This window comes from Notechis scutatus, chromosome 4 (assembly GCF_049901735.1).
Source record: "Notechis scutatus isolate UNSWTSFEM ecotype Mainland chromosome 4, rNotScu1.2, whole genome shotgun sequence".
Taxonomy (NCBI): Eukaryota; Metazoa; Chordata; class Lepidosauria; order Squamata; family Elapidae; genus Notechis; species Notechis scutatus.
The window spans coordinates 118,205,793-118,220,738 of record NC_142012.1 but is presented as its reverse complement, the minus strand read 5'-3'; the positions used below and the strand labels follow the sequence as shown (position 1 = coordinate 118,220,738).

General features: G+C 41.6%; 1 protein-coding gene and 1 long non-coding RNA gene across 3 annotated transcripts in view; both read left to right on the top strand.

Moving 5' to 3' along the window:
• LOC148130881 (uncharacterized) overlaps positions 1-9,155 on the top strand; it is a 50,563-nt gene extending 41,408 nt beyond the window's left edge. The window contains exons 2-4 of the long non-coding RNA XR_015749412.1: positions 4,256-4,335; positions 6,831-6,937; positions 7,290-9,155. This is a non-coding gene — a long non-coding RNA (uncharacterized LOC148130881). The remainder of the gene's footprint in view (positions 1-4,255; positions 4,336-6,830; positions 6,938-7,289) is intronic.
• A 2,143-nt stretch (positions 9,156-11,298) lies between these two features.
• MXI1 (MAX interactor 1, dimerization protein) overlaps positions 11,299-14,946 on the top strand; it is a 63,382-nt gene continuing 59,734 nt past the window's right edge. The window contains exon 1 of one of the 2 annotated variants that reach the window (XM_026680108.2): positions 11,299-11,662. In XM_026680108.2, coding sequence (XP_026535893.1) covers positions 11,428-11,662 — 235 coding nt within the window. In that variant the 5' untranslated portion in view covers positions 11,299-11,427. The remainder of the gene's footprint in view (positions 11,663-14,946) is intronic. The other variant, XM_026679315.2, reaches the window with a different exon arrangement.

Below are 14,946 nucleotides of genomic sequence, written 5' to 3'. Positions count from 1 at the left end.
GATGAGTGAGGGTTGGACATCGGCCTCGGCCCTGTCCACCCATGTGGTCGCTAATACCTGGTTGATGTTAGCAAGAGTATGGAGGTGGTCATCGTTAAGAGAAATGCAATCCCCAGGATTCTTTCCCTGAGTTAAGGCAGTAAAGAGAGGAGAAATGTCATTAGTTGTAAGACCGAGATATGTCCAGGTCCAATTCAAGGAGCCCAAGAATTGTTGAAGTTGAACAAGCGTGGGGGTGGCCGACAGGCTCAACTGCGGGAGGAGAGGCGAGGCAGAAGCAGCAAGCATTTTGTGTCCCAAATATTGAAAGGGGGGGTGTTGTTGAATCTTTTCAGGAGCTATAACCAAACCCCCCTTAGCTAGGATCCCCTGCAAGACGGTGATGGTAGAGTAAACGGTCCCTGCAGGGCCCCTAGCAGCCACCAAGATGTCATCCATGTAATGATAGACCAAAAATGCAGGATATTTGTTCCTGTATGGCTGCAAGATTTTGTCTACATAGTATTGGCACATGGTGGGACTGTTTAACATCCCTTGGGGAAAAACGGTCCATTGAAAACGTTCCGCTGGTCTGTGATTATTAAGACACGGAATTGTAAATGCAAACAATTGTCTATCCTCAGGGTGTAATGGGATGGAAAAGAAGCAATCTTTTAGATCCACCACCATCATATCATATTCGACTGGAATCAAATTAGGGTTAGGCAGACCACATTGAAGCGGTCCCATGGGAGCTATTGCTGCGTTAACACTCCTCAAATCCTGCATGAGACGCCACACGCCATTTTTCTTTTTTATGACAAATACAGGAGTGTTATAAGGACTAAGGGATGGCTCTAAATGTCCCTTTTGGACTTGTTCAGTGACAAGTGCTTGCAGAGCGGAAGTTTTGTTCTAAGGTTAAAGGCCATTGATCCACCCAGACAGGTTGTGTATCAAGCAGCTGCAAGCGAAGCATAGCTTGTGGACTAGGAAATTATTTCAATGAAACAAGGAAGGAAATAATAAAGAAAGGAAGGTTAGCAGTGCTATAAGAGGAAGTTAATGAAGCGTAAGGCGAGCTTTCATCTGCGACATAATGTCCCTCCCCCACAGGTTAGTATGCAGCGGAAGTATCACTGGTTTTATGTAGGCGGTATTTTGTGTGTCATCTGATTGTACCTTAATCCAATCACGGCTAACCCGTGCTGCCTGTGCGCCACCCACGCCTCGAACAGCTGGGGCAACGTCCGTTACCCAGTTCGCTGGCCACTCCGCCGTCCGAATGACAGATATGTCTGCCCCGGTGTCTAAAAGGCCGGAAAAGGAGTGGCCATTTAGTGAAAATGAAGCCATGGGTTTTGGCGCTAGCACAGGCTGATCTATGGCATAACACTGTTGTTGATCAATGAGCACAATCATTCTAGCAACTACATCTCCCTGGTTAATAGTTATAGGTGTATTAACTATGATGGAAAGGGAAATGTCAGACAGAGAGTCCGAACTCCTCAGGAAAGGAGCAGCTATTACCCCCATTTCTGTGAGATCTAATGTAGGAAAGATTAACACCGGAATGTCAGGAGGAAGGTTAAAAGACTGTTTTGGACTAATGAAAAGAGTGTCTACTTGCCCTGGTGTATAATAGGTTACAGTCTCATCAGCCACCATGTCATAAGAGTATGAAGAGGTGTCGGCAGCCTTTGGGGCGGGGTTAGCTGCAAACCCCGCTCCTAGTTTCCCTGATGATAATTCTGAGAAGGGTTTTGCTCCGGTTGGGAGTGGCATTGATTTGCCCAATGAAAACCCTTTTTACATTTTGGACAAACCGTTTTTGGCTTGGCAGCTTGGTTTCTGGAATTGTTATGAGAGGCCCCGCCTGGAGCTCTGCATTGGGACTTAAAATGACCAGGCTTCCCGCAATTAAAACAGTTGCCTACGGGTCGGTTAACGGGCAAGACATTAGCAGGAGGGGGGTTCATCCCAGCCGTGATGGCTTCAGCTAAAGTATGCATAGAGTGAGAAGTTGTTCCTACTATGCGACAAGCTGTTAAATACTCAGCCAAAGTCACTCCCGGCTTGGAAGTTAAGGGTTGCAAAAAATTTTGACAGTCCGAATTTGCATTTTCATAAGCCAATTTCAAACACAACTCATTTCGAGCCTGATGATTGTCAATTTGTCTTTCTAAGGCTGTTTGCAGATGGCTAACGAATGAAGCGAATGACTCGTTAGGTTCCTGAATAGTTTTTGAAAAGGTCTGCAAAGGTGTGCCCTGATCATCCACTTTATGGATAGCGGACAGTGCACATTGTTTGATTATGGGGAAGGCATCCTGAGGCAAGGTCTGATGCTGTTGCAGGGTCGTCATGGTGCCCTCTCCCATAATCATATCACCAACTGCCCCAGCAGGTAAGCCGTTGGCAATGGCAATAGCAGCCTGCTTATCATACTCTGAATTCCATATAACATACTGAGATGGAGTCAAAACCATGGACAAAAGGGATCTCCAGTCTGCTATCAGGAAATCCTCATTTGCCCCAGATATAGAATTCAACAAACCATGAAAGTAACTTGAGACTGTACCCCATAATTTTTTGCTGCTTCCTTGACTTCCCTTACTACTTTATAATTCATGTTGACATACTGTGGGACAGGAGCCCCACCCTGAGCAGCTGGCGCTTGCCATTCAATTGGATACATATAAGCTCCTTCTTCCTCCCCTGGTTCTAATTCTCCTTGCTGGTGAGCCATTTGGATGGCTTGTGTTAGACGACCCCCTTTTCTCCTAGTGGAGACACACAAAGCAGGAGGAGGTGGGTTGGCCTTTAGAGGCTCCTTGAAAGAAGGTGTGATGTTGGGGGCTGTTGGCCCTGTGTGTGTAAGGGGATAGTCCTCATAATTTGGAGGTGGCAAGGCATCCCCAGGACAATTTTGAGATGAGAATGTATGATGGACCATTAAACATTCCATAACATGTCTCCAGGCTGTTAAAATGCCAATTGGAGCTCGGGGACTGGTATGGAGATATTCGCCAATTTTAGTCCAAGTGCTAATTTTAAGAGAACCCTTTTCGGGGTAGGTGGGACAATGGAGCCAAATATATTGTAGCAGATCAATTATCTGCCGTTTTTTAACAAGGGATGTGGGCTTCCCTGAGGCTTTTAATAATTTGGAAGAGGATTCGGTTAATTCTCTCAATTCCTTCAGATGCTCCGTCTGTTGTTGAGAGAATTTTCCGCCCATACTTACGGAGTCGTGGTCGTGTTTCAGGCCAGACGAGATGCGCAGCTCCCTTCGAGCGAGTAAGGATGAGCGGTCCGAGACGCACCCTGGAGTGGATCACGTCGGGGTCACCAGAATGCGGGTTTTTCATCCCACACCTAATGGGCCGCTCATGGGGTAGGCCTTACAACGCCGAGAAGGAAAAATGACATGAGCCAGGTTCCTTGGAATGAATGAGCAAGCGAGCGAGCCCAGAACAGTTTGGGGCCTGCTCTTTTATTAACAAGAAGTAATAAGAACAGTTACATTGTTTGCTAATCAGGGCCAATAATCTCCTTCCACATACTGGCCCATACGGAGGACCAATCATCTCCTTCCACATACTGGCATAACCTGGTGCATCATGGGTTTTTTTGATCACCCTATACTGAGCACGTGCTGAGTTGCTGGATTTCCTTGTTCCTGGTTCATGACCTACCTTCTGTGTCATGTGGCAGTTAGGCAGTCACTAATAAGGAAGCAGAATGGTTCCAGCAGGTATGTATGTCTGACAGGAGCAGTAGAATGAATGAGTGCAAGGTATACATAAATAGTGAAAAGTTTAAGTGGATGAATTACTGGTATTGGTAGAATGTTTACTAAAGAGGTAAACATATGAAAAGGTAGTTAGTGACTACTTCAAAAAATGTATGTTTGCAAAAGAAGTTACAGTTTCTGCATCACTTCTCAATGTCTTATAAGAAAATGGGAATTGAGTATCATGAGTAACAAAAGTTAAGTACAGTGAGAGTGAGGTACTTATAAAGTATATCTGATAAAAGAGAAGAGAAAGGGTCAATAATAAATGAGCATTGAATGAACATATCATAGATTGAATACAAAAATGAATGACCAGCATGAAAGAATTATATGATGGGTAAACAACTAAGAATCAAATAGAAGAACTAAGGATCAAATAGAAAAATATATGACAGAAAAGTGAATGGATTACAAGACTGTGAAAGTGAAGTTGGATGGAGTTGACATTTATTTGTTTGCTTATTTTATTAAATTTAGGTGTTGTCTGACTCTAAACAACTCTGAATGTCTTACAATAATTTCAGAAAGATGAGAAGGAAAAAGCATTGTATAAAGTGGTGAGTAGAAAATTTTCAAGTACGTTTTCCAATTGTTTTCTTTTTCTTATCTTGAGGCTTTAATTTATTTGGCTTAATGATCTAGCCTTCCAGGCCACATTTATAATTATGGTCTACTTTAAAAGATGTACTGCATACACAACTGAGTTATTGTACATTGTAATATGTTTTGGCCAACACTGGAGCATTAAAGATGCATTAGACCATCTACGTACTGTATGTACATTCATACGTGTATATATTTTTGAACTGCATATAGTTCTTGATATAGGAACCAGAAAAATCATATCAATTCTTCTATATTTATTTCAAAGTTAGTCCTAAAACACTGACTGATATTTTGCAATCGATTGGCAGCTATTCATAATGCTCTTTTACGTGTAATTAAAACAAGTCTCCATGATTGGCATCTTAATATAACCATTATGTAAAGGCACATTGGTTAAGGAAAAGAGAATAAAAACTCAGGGAACTTTCAATATGTAGTAGTATAAAAACAAGATTTTAACAAGACCCTATCATGGTAGATACATAGCAAATATAACTATTATTGCCATACTTTCAATTTGATATATATTTAACTTCATGGGAGTACTGAACTTATGTTGGGAATTACTGAACTGGCATCTATTCTGGTCAGAAAACTCATAGTCAAAATTAGATAGAAAATATTACAAGAAAAATAATATGTTTTTTATATATATTGAATCAACAGGTAAATAAAGTTGGTAGATAAAAGTAGATAAAGAATCAACAAGCATCATCTCGATTGAATTAGATATTTGATGCCTGTTTTGTGTAAGTCAAGATCAATAACTGGGAAATATTTTTCATATGAGGCTATCATCATCATCACCATTTTAGCCATTGTCTATCCACTGCAGCAGGGGTCCCCAACCGCCGGTCCACGGACCGATACCGGTCCGCGGAACAACTCTTACCGGGCGCTGGTTGCTGGGCGCCATCTTTTTGGTAAAGTGCTTCCGGTGAGCTTTTCCGGGTAGAAAGCTCACCGGAAGCACTTTTTCATCAAAAAGATGGCGGCATGCTTGCTTCCGGTGAGCTTTTCAGGGTAGAAAGCCATTTCTACCCGAAAAGCTCACCGGAGCGCTACGCCGCCATCTTTTCGTCAAAAGATGGCGGCGCCCAGTTGATGCCGGTACCGGGCCACGGCGCCCAGCTGATGCGGTACCAGGTCGCGGCGTCAAAGGTTGGGGATCCCTGCACTGCAGGATGAAGGCCTCTTTGCATTGTTTCCAACCAATGTGGTCCTGAGTTTTCTTTTGCCAATTACACCCTCAATACTTGCTGATGTCATCGATCCATCTTGTTTTAGGTCTCTTTCGTGGATGCTTTTTATCAAGTGGGATCCATTCCATGACTGCTTTGGTGCAACTGTCATCAGTTCTTCTTGCTATGTGACCAGCTCATTTCCATTTCAATTGTTTTACTCTCTTGATGATACAATATACTTTCGTTTGTTCTCTTATCCATGTGCAGGTCTTTCTATCTTATCTTGTAATGCTGAGCAGGTATAATTCCATGGCTCTTTGTGTCACTTGTAGTTTTTGTATTGATTGTGAGGTTAGTATCCGTGTTTCACTGGCATGTTAGAGCAGGAAGCACACACTGATCGAAAACTTTTTTCTTCAGGCATGGTTGGGAGGTTGTTCTTAAAAAATTATCATTAGCTTGCCGAGTGCCAACCACATTTAACACTCCATTCAATTTCCTTTATTGTGCCACCTTCCATTGATATCCAATGGCCAAGATATATACAGTGGTCTACTATATCTAGTTCTTCCCCAGATATAATCTTTTTCTTTCTTTAGTGAATTTATTAAACATATGATGATCTTGAATTGGTGTTTGGGTATTCTGGGGAAGATGAATTATACACTCCACAGTACTCCTGTCCATTGTGGTAGCCATTTTGTGAGAGTATAGGTAGTCCTCAACTTATGGCCACAATTGAGCCCAAAATTTCTGTTGCTAAAGAAACAGTTGTTAAGTTAGTTTTGTCCCATTTTATGGCCTTCCTTGCCACAGTTGTTAAGTGAATCACAGCAGTTGTTAGTAACATGGCTGTTAAGTGAATCAAGCTTCCCAGTTGATTTTCCTTGTTGGAGAGTCGCACAAATTGATCATATAACCCTGGAACACTGCAACCATCATCAATATGTTGTCAAGCATCCAAATTTTGATCACTTTACTATGGGGATACTGCAACAGTTACAAGTGTGAACAACAGTCATAAATCACTTTTTCAGTGCTTCTGTAACTTCAGTCACTAAATGAATGGTTGTAAATCAAGGACTAACTGTACCAATAATTTAAGATTCCAAGTGCACCCATTAATAAAATAAAGTTGGAAACTCCTGAGATAATTATTTCAAATTCTTGGGAAAATAATAATTTCTTTAGAACTGAAAATGACATCACAGATGCCTAACTGGAAACAGTCCAATCTATCCTGATACTATTTTTATTTATAGATTTTGCTGTATTTGAGGTGATGACAGCACATCAAAAACTGGTTAAACCTCTCTGACTACAGAAGACGGGGGAAAACAAGGAAGAAGAATGTGTATCCTAAAAAAAAGTATACTTATAATATGTGAAATGTCTCTTTACTTATGTAATTTTAATGTCTTTCTTGTTCATTCTTCAGTAGAAGGGGGAATGAAGTATCGTTCTCTATGTTAATCTTCATTGTGCAGAAACAGCATTTTCTCAGAAATCAAATAGAAGTCTTCTTAGAATGCTTTAAAAGTGTGATATTTGGACATACACACTCTAATGCTAGTATGATACTATTCTATGCCGTGATATGAATGTCAGGAGTAATTGATTAGGTAGAAACATCATCAAGATATTCTCCCCTCCTATGTCTATGTCATATTTGCTTGGTTGTTTTAAACATTTATATTTAATGTTTGCTTTTTGGTATCTAGATAATGCGAGAGCCAGGAGACCGTATGTTCTAATCCTGCCTTAGGTATGAAACCAACTGAATGGGCCAGTGACGTTCTCAGTACTAGGAAGGAGGCAATGACAAACCACTTCTGAAAAAGAAAACTGCAGGAACTTGTTCAGGCAATTTCTGAGGATCGTACATGACTGAATAGAAGAAGAAAAAAATCTCCCAATGGCGTACTCTGTGTCACTTTGAAAGTAACTTTGGAGTTCTGTGATCCACGGCATCAGACATATTCATGAACTAAATGTACTGTACTTACAAGCCATCCTGGAGTTATCTGACCACTCATTCACCGACCATTTGAAGTTACGATGTTGCTGCATGAGTGGTACTTTATTTTTATTTATTCATTTTATTTTGTCAAGCAATTATAAGATAACAGGTATAAGTATAAACATAGTTATGAATACATGAAATGGATACATATAAGAAAAATAAAAAGAAACAATAGGAGAGGGACGGTAGGCACATTGGTGCGCTTATGCTTATAATGATTCCTTAAAGTTCTGTTTTGTCCCAGCACCCCAAGCCATGTGATTACAATTCATGAACTTGGAAACTGACTTGCACTTATAATGGTTGGTTGCAGCATTCCATGGTCATGTGATTGCCATTTGAAAACTTTCCTGCCATCTTCCAAGAAACAAAGACAATAGGGAAGCCATCAGGGAAGGTCAAAAGTTGCACCTGTAAATCATTCCGAGTTTCCTGCACATCGTCCTGCATTCCAGAGCACTTACAGTACTCAGCTACTCTCACACAAGGGTGTGGTAGCCACTCTCCTCCCTCCAGAACACCTATTCGACACCTGGATGCAGCAACTATTTACCTACCTGCCAGTCTGTTTGAGATCTACCTGGGACATGTGACTTCTTCCTGTCTTCCCCTTTGACTTTGCTTGTGAGAAGCTGTCAGGAAATTGCAAGGAAGTCCCTGCATAACAACAGCAACAGGAACTGCCAGGATTGCCATTATTAAATGATGCAGTCATATATTGCACATTGCTTAGTGGTTGAAAATCTGGTTCCAACCATTGTTAAGTCAGGACAAGTTGTATTTCTTGGAACCAAAATAATTCAAGTGTTTTATGCTGCTGCAGCCTGGAGGTTGTGAGCAGTTCTTTCCCCGTTTAGAAGAATTCCTGCTTCATCATTAAACTTTAAGTATTATAAGAGAAAAGTAGTGTAAGAAAATGATTACTGTAAATATTATTTTATCTCCCACATAGGCAGTCCTGGGATATTTTGGCAAATAATCAAATACACATTGTGTGAAATAAAGACATAGACTGGAGTATGTGCAAAAGTACATTTGTTTCCCTTTAGTATAAACTGGGGTAGGAGAAGGGCAATGATTTTTACTTCTTGTTTTGAGTTTCAAGATGAGAGTGAATCTTCTCCAACCACTTTTGAAGCATTAGGGAGTGGAAATAAGCAGTATGGAAATGCCCTGATATTCTTGGTGGTATTAAAGCAGAAGCACTTTGTTAGTCTTCTAATGTTGGCAAAAAGCACCCCTAGCCCTTTTGGAAAATTGTATGAATCTAGTATGGAAAGGAGAGGTTGTGAATACTCAAAAAGATTGCCAAAGAGGTCCTGACCATTCACAAAATGGCAAAAATGTCTTCCATAATTAACTTTTACTGTAACAGACTGGCTGTACTCAAGTAACCTATCAACAGCATAAAACATATTGAACATTTTAATTTTCTTCCCACCCAGTGGTTGTCCAGATTTTTGCAGCCCTGATTCAGTTATCTTAGGATGTATCCACTTAAAATCACAAAATTATGAGAAATAAAATTGGTGTTGCTCTTTGCCATTTTCTCTAATACTTCAAAAAATGCTCCGCATTAGACCAAATTATCTTCATCTTTCTTTCTGGACAGATGGACACATTTACAAAATACAATTTACAAATCAACATAGTTATTTTCTTTGGCAATATGCCAGCCCAAATGGAATCAAAAGTATACCTGGAAAAGTAACTGCCAAACATAGTGATATTTCCTTTTTCCTCATATTTGGCCACTTTTCTATGCTTCATCAGATTCTTTTTAACTATCGTTTATGATTCAAAGGTGCAACAAGGAAAAGTGATTTATGACCTGCCCTTGCACTTGCCACCACCACACCACCCTCAACATTATGTGATTGCAATTTGGAACTTGGCAACCAGCTCACATTTATGAACTTTTACAGTGTCCTACAGACAAACAATTGCCACCTGTGATCTGCCCAGCCAGTTCCAGCAAAATAAGCCAATTGGGAAGGCTGGAATCACTTAACAACCATACGATTTGCTTTATAACCACCCTAAAAATGGTGGTTCACATGATTTGACTTACAATTCTGATCCGATTTGTGGTATTTAGGTTGAGGAATACCTGTATATTTCTGGATTAGGTCTTATCACTAGAACAAACAAACAATAACACAATGCCAATTATATTAATATGACTACTGTATATTTTGTTGGGTATAACTGAGATAGAGATGCAGCTAAGGTATCTAATTTGTACCGAGAAATAAGATCATTAAACAATAAGAGTTAGTACAACATAGATTACTTTTTAAAAAAAAAGATGATTCCAGACTAAAGGGCTTTCTTATTTCTACAGAAAAAGTCATTTTCCAAAACAATATTTCACCACCAATATTTCTTTTCCTTGAGTTTTCCAGTATTCTGGAGATTCCCAACCAATTAGTGGCTGTGACCATGACTGTTCCTGTTCTCCAACCTCTTCCCTTTTCTGCCTCCAGCAGAGAGAGATGGAGGAGTATGCCTCTGCATAGTATGTGATCCTAAGCCATGCTTCATTCAAGGAGCTGTCCATTCTGTTTGACAGGAGATACTTTCTTCTTGTCCAGCATGAGGTGCTGACAGGCAGGTGACATTCACAACAATAATGATAACACTAAGTGAGATTCAAATAGGATTTTAAATATGTTATCTTTTTTAAACAATGCACATGGAAAGTCCAGAAATATTTCACAAGAAGAGTTCTCCACTCCTCTACTCGTTGTAGAATACCTTATGCCACCAGACTTGAAATTCTAGAACTAGAAAACCTTGAATTACGCCGTCTTCGGTCTAATTTAAGCATGGTATATAAAATCATACATTGCAATGTCCTACCTGTCAATGAATACTTCAGCTTCAACCATAACAACACAAGAGCACACAATACATACAAACTCAAGGTTAACCGCACCAAACTTGATTGCAGGAAATACGACTTCAGCAATAGAGTGGTCAATGTCTGGAATACTCTACCCGACTCTGTAGTTTCTTCCCCAAACCCCAAAAACTTTAACCTTAGACTGTCTACTATTGACCTCACCCCTTTCCTAAGAGGTCTCTAGGGGCGTGCATAAGTGCACCAACGTGCCTACCGTCCCTGTCCTATTGTTTCTCATATTCTTCTTTTATTTTTCTTATATGTACCCATTTCATGTATTCACAACTATGTATACACTTATACTTATTATCTTGTAAACAATTGACAAATCAAATAAATAAATAAAAATAAATAAAATAAATAAGTGATTGTTCATTCAAAAATGTGGGCAATCTTTTTAAAATGTAGTCTAACGTGTTCATTTTTCATTTTTTCCCCATGGATTTTCTCAATTGTCAGTAAGATATATGGGTATTTTCTTCTTACCAGATCATTCCCCTTCCGTTTACCCCACTGAGTGATTTTGAAGCAAGCTGTAACCTCCTTTGCATAGGAAGCCATTTGGCTTTTTTCACATAATTCTATATTTCTGAGGTAGTGTATAATGATCAAGCATATAATTTTATGGGTTTCATCCCAATTGGGCTTGCCTCTGTTTCCCTTGTTTTTTTATGTTTTGAAAGTGACATACAGTATACTGTACCCTGACTATTGTACTGTAAGTAAACCAGACTCTTCCATTGCCACTTTTAAAAAAATGTATACAGAAAAATGCTAGCATTAGGACCTACGCGGAGTCTTTGAATCAAGAGGTCTCTTGATTCATTCAATCTCTCTTAGACATTCACACACATACACACAAACTGCAACAAGAGGAGGAAAGTCGGCCAAAAGGGCTTTAAACATTTCAAAGTTTCCATTTGCAGAAGCAATGGGGAAACGTGGCAGGCCAAGGAAAGAACTCAGATGTGAAGGTGATGCTGGGGAAGCTGTTCTAGGGCAGCAGCAACTGCCGGTGATAGATAATACATCCAGGTGCCCGTTCAGTGACATTTTCAACACCAGCAGTGAGGACTCCATGGAGAAGATCAACACTTTCCTACAGAATGTGCAGATTTTGCTGGAAGCAGCCAGCTACCTGGAGCAAATCGAGAAAGAAAACAAAAGTAAGTGGAGTTTTGATTTTCATTGGCTCCTTCTGCTGCTTCTTTACACGCAAACACGCATTAAACACTAGGCATGTACAACAACAACAGAAAATAAAGAAAATGTTTATGAAGATGCAACAAGACAGACTATAGAGCTTGAACCTGCCAATTGAGACTGTTTCAATCTTTTAACCCTGTCCTAGGTCCAGAGGAATTTATATGCGTGCCACGGGATTTCATTAGAAAATATTCTTAGTTTGTTTTTGTTCGGTTTTCTTAAAAACAAAACAAAAACATAACCACCGCCGCGTTAGTTTAAAAGTGATCCAAAACAACGCTGTCATGATAGAAGTACATTTTGATTTATGGATATGTGTGTTGTGTGTTTGTGAAGTGTCATGTCCCCATAAAAGGCTCTTAATGTGTCAAAGCGGGGGTGGGGGGGGTGTCGAAAACTGACCAAACTAGGAGATGGGGGAGGGGAGACCACGCAAAGCAAACTTTATGATCCTCTGGGTAGACAAACAGAAAACACTTTCAGGTTTTTTGGAAGGAATGGCAGGAAAAAAAGGCTTGTTTATCATTTTCAACTCTCGCTTCCTTTTCCTCCCCCCTCCTCCCTGCAAACCCAAGAGAACGTGATTTTCTCCTCCTTAAAGAAAACCTCGCCGAATAATGTGAAAAGAACAAAAGGGGAAATAAAAATACACACACACACACACGCATATTCCTCCCCCCCCCTTGTGGAAAAGGATTTCCCCAACACCCCTCCCCCTCCTTGCTAATGTTGCCGTCAGCGAAAAAGAATAATCCATACAGAAACGCTCGTTTGCAGCGTCTTTTGAGCAGCCTCCTGGATAGAACAATAACAAGCCAGGAACATTTTTTTTAACCAGCAGGGCTGCCGTTTCTTATCTAGATTAACAACAGCGAAGGTCAGGAGGAAGAAAAATAAAGAAAGCGTTGTATCACGTCAACCGCTGCAGTGGGAAGGAGGGGGGGAGAGAAAGGGGAGAATCTAACTCCTTTGGCTTTGAGTTTATTATTTGTATGTGTCAACCTCTCCCCCCGCGATGCTTTGCCTTACAAATCCGCCGTACAAATATGGGTCTCCCCCACCTCCGCTCCCCTCCTGTCACCCCCCACTCCGGGTATAAATTTCCATTGCAGTTCAAGTAGCTTAGCCTTTTGTTGACCGCCCTCTTTTTCTTTTTCTCCCCTTGCTCTTCCCCATCTTTTTAATGAATAAGTGGAGATGTGGGCATTGTTTCCGGGAGGACGGGGTAGTCAGTGCGAAGACTTCACAAAGCCTTTCTCTCCCCCTCCCCTTCCAGTTTTGCAATGGCTAACATGCTCGCCCGTCATCAATGGGAGTATTTTTTTTAACAGCGCCCTTTGGGCTTTCTGGTCAATCCGGTTCTTGCCGCGGCACCCTGACTTTTTTTAGGATTGAGGTGCAAGGGCCTTTTGGCTTCCGCGCAACGCGATCGCTCAAGGAAAAGGCCGGCTGCCAAGTTAATGGAGGTATCCGTCTCCCCCACCCCCCGCCACCCCGTCTCGGGAAGTCACGTAGGCAAAGAGTGAACTAGCCAGGTAGCCAAGCGAAGGGAGGCGGGGAGATGGCGTCGAGTAGTCCTCTAAGCAACTCGGGCAAAAGTGAGACTATAATCAGTTTATATACCGGCCATCTCGTTTCCTCAGAACCGGAGATGGTGCGGATAGAACTAGGTCAAGCTGTGCCTCTGTTGTTTTCTCCACTCCCCGAAGCCAGACGTGCACAAAAGCATCCCTCCCCCCCACCACCACCAAAGAGAGCTCAGTGGGGTCTTTAGGCGTTTTCTCTTTTTTCTGACTTTGCCAAAAGCTGCCCCGTTTTTGCTGCTGCAGAAAACAAAGAGACAGAGAGGAAAAACAAACGTGTGCGCGGCGTTTGCAATTTCCCCCCAGTTCAAGCCAAGTCAAAAGCCACAAAAACTACGGCACAGCCCCTTGCCTACTTTAGGTAGGAAACTCGGCCGCCTAATTGTTTGAACGCGGGGCGGGGGATAGGTGAACTCGGTCGTAACTGTTTCAAAGAACGTGTGTTTTTTTGTTACTTCAGGTGTTAAAATGTTTTTTTTTTTTAAATCGGAATAGTATAAGAAACGGGTCTCCTCGGCAGCCAGCTAATTTATCTGAATTCACCCCGTGTCCCCTCCAGAAATATTTCTACCCTTTAGAAATCCGAGATCCTGATGAACACCAATGTCGTCTCGGATCTTTAAGCTTTTGGATGCTCTCCAACTCGTTTGAATAAAACGGGAACTAGGAGGTCGCCTCGTCTTGGTGTCAGCAATTAACATCTCGGTGGAAAACACAACTCCGTCAGGCTGCCAACGTGTGTGTGTGTGTGCTCCCCCCTCCCCATCGAGGAACAAGACTCGTGGAGACTTTGCACGTTTTAGAAATCGGCAGGCGGACTGCTATTGCTCCACATTCTGCGCGTTTCAGAGTTGCAGCGATTTAGGCTTGAGGACAACCCACGCGTTTGAATTTTCCGTAAAACTTTTTTTCTTCCCCCGTGGGAGCGGCCAGGGCAAGTCTTTTTTTAAAAAAACGTAAACATTTAACAGCCTCTTGAAATCCCAACCCCCACATCCTTCTTAAAGTTTCACCCAGGCAAAAACAAACGGCGCTGCCTCGACTGCGCTCTGATCCGCCTGGCTAGTTTACAGTATAATCAGTCTCGGCTCCTCCTCCTTCTTAGAACCACATGGTTTCCACATGGAGACAAACTCCTCTCTTCCCATTGGCTGTACTCTAACTCGGAGGGCGTGGTTATTTCAAGCCATTCCACCAATGAGCCGCTCTCTTATCCCTATGATGTCACGCGTTGCTGAGCCTGAAGATCAATAGGAGGAGTCTGGAATGGAGCGGAGTGTCCTTGTTGGGAGTTGTGGTCAGATGATGTCATAGTTTCAGGCTTAAAGCGACAATGCTGTGCTTTGCGCTCACAGCGTTTCCAAGTTGAAGATTCACAATAACAATAAGGGCCTGAACGGGTGCCACGAATTCCAATCCTTGCTTGCTTAGGCAGCGATACGGGCAGTGGCAGATTCGTACGAGATTGCAAAACAAGGGATTAAGCGTCTTTCACTTAACCTTTACCGGCGAAATTATTCCTAAAATATTTGCCCCCGTGTGTGTTTATGCAGATACAAGGAGACACATTTATGCTTTGTTAAGGAATATAAGTTATTTATGTTTGAAAGGCGTGGGGCGTTGGTTTTTTTGCTTCTGTACTTTTCCTTAAGCAGGATTTA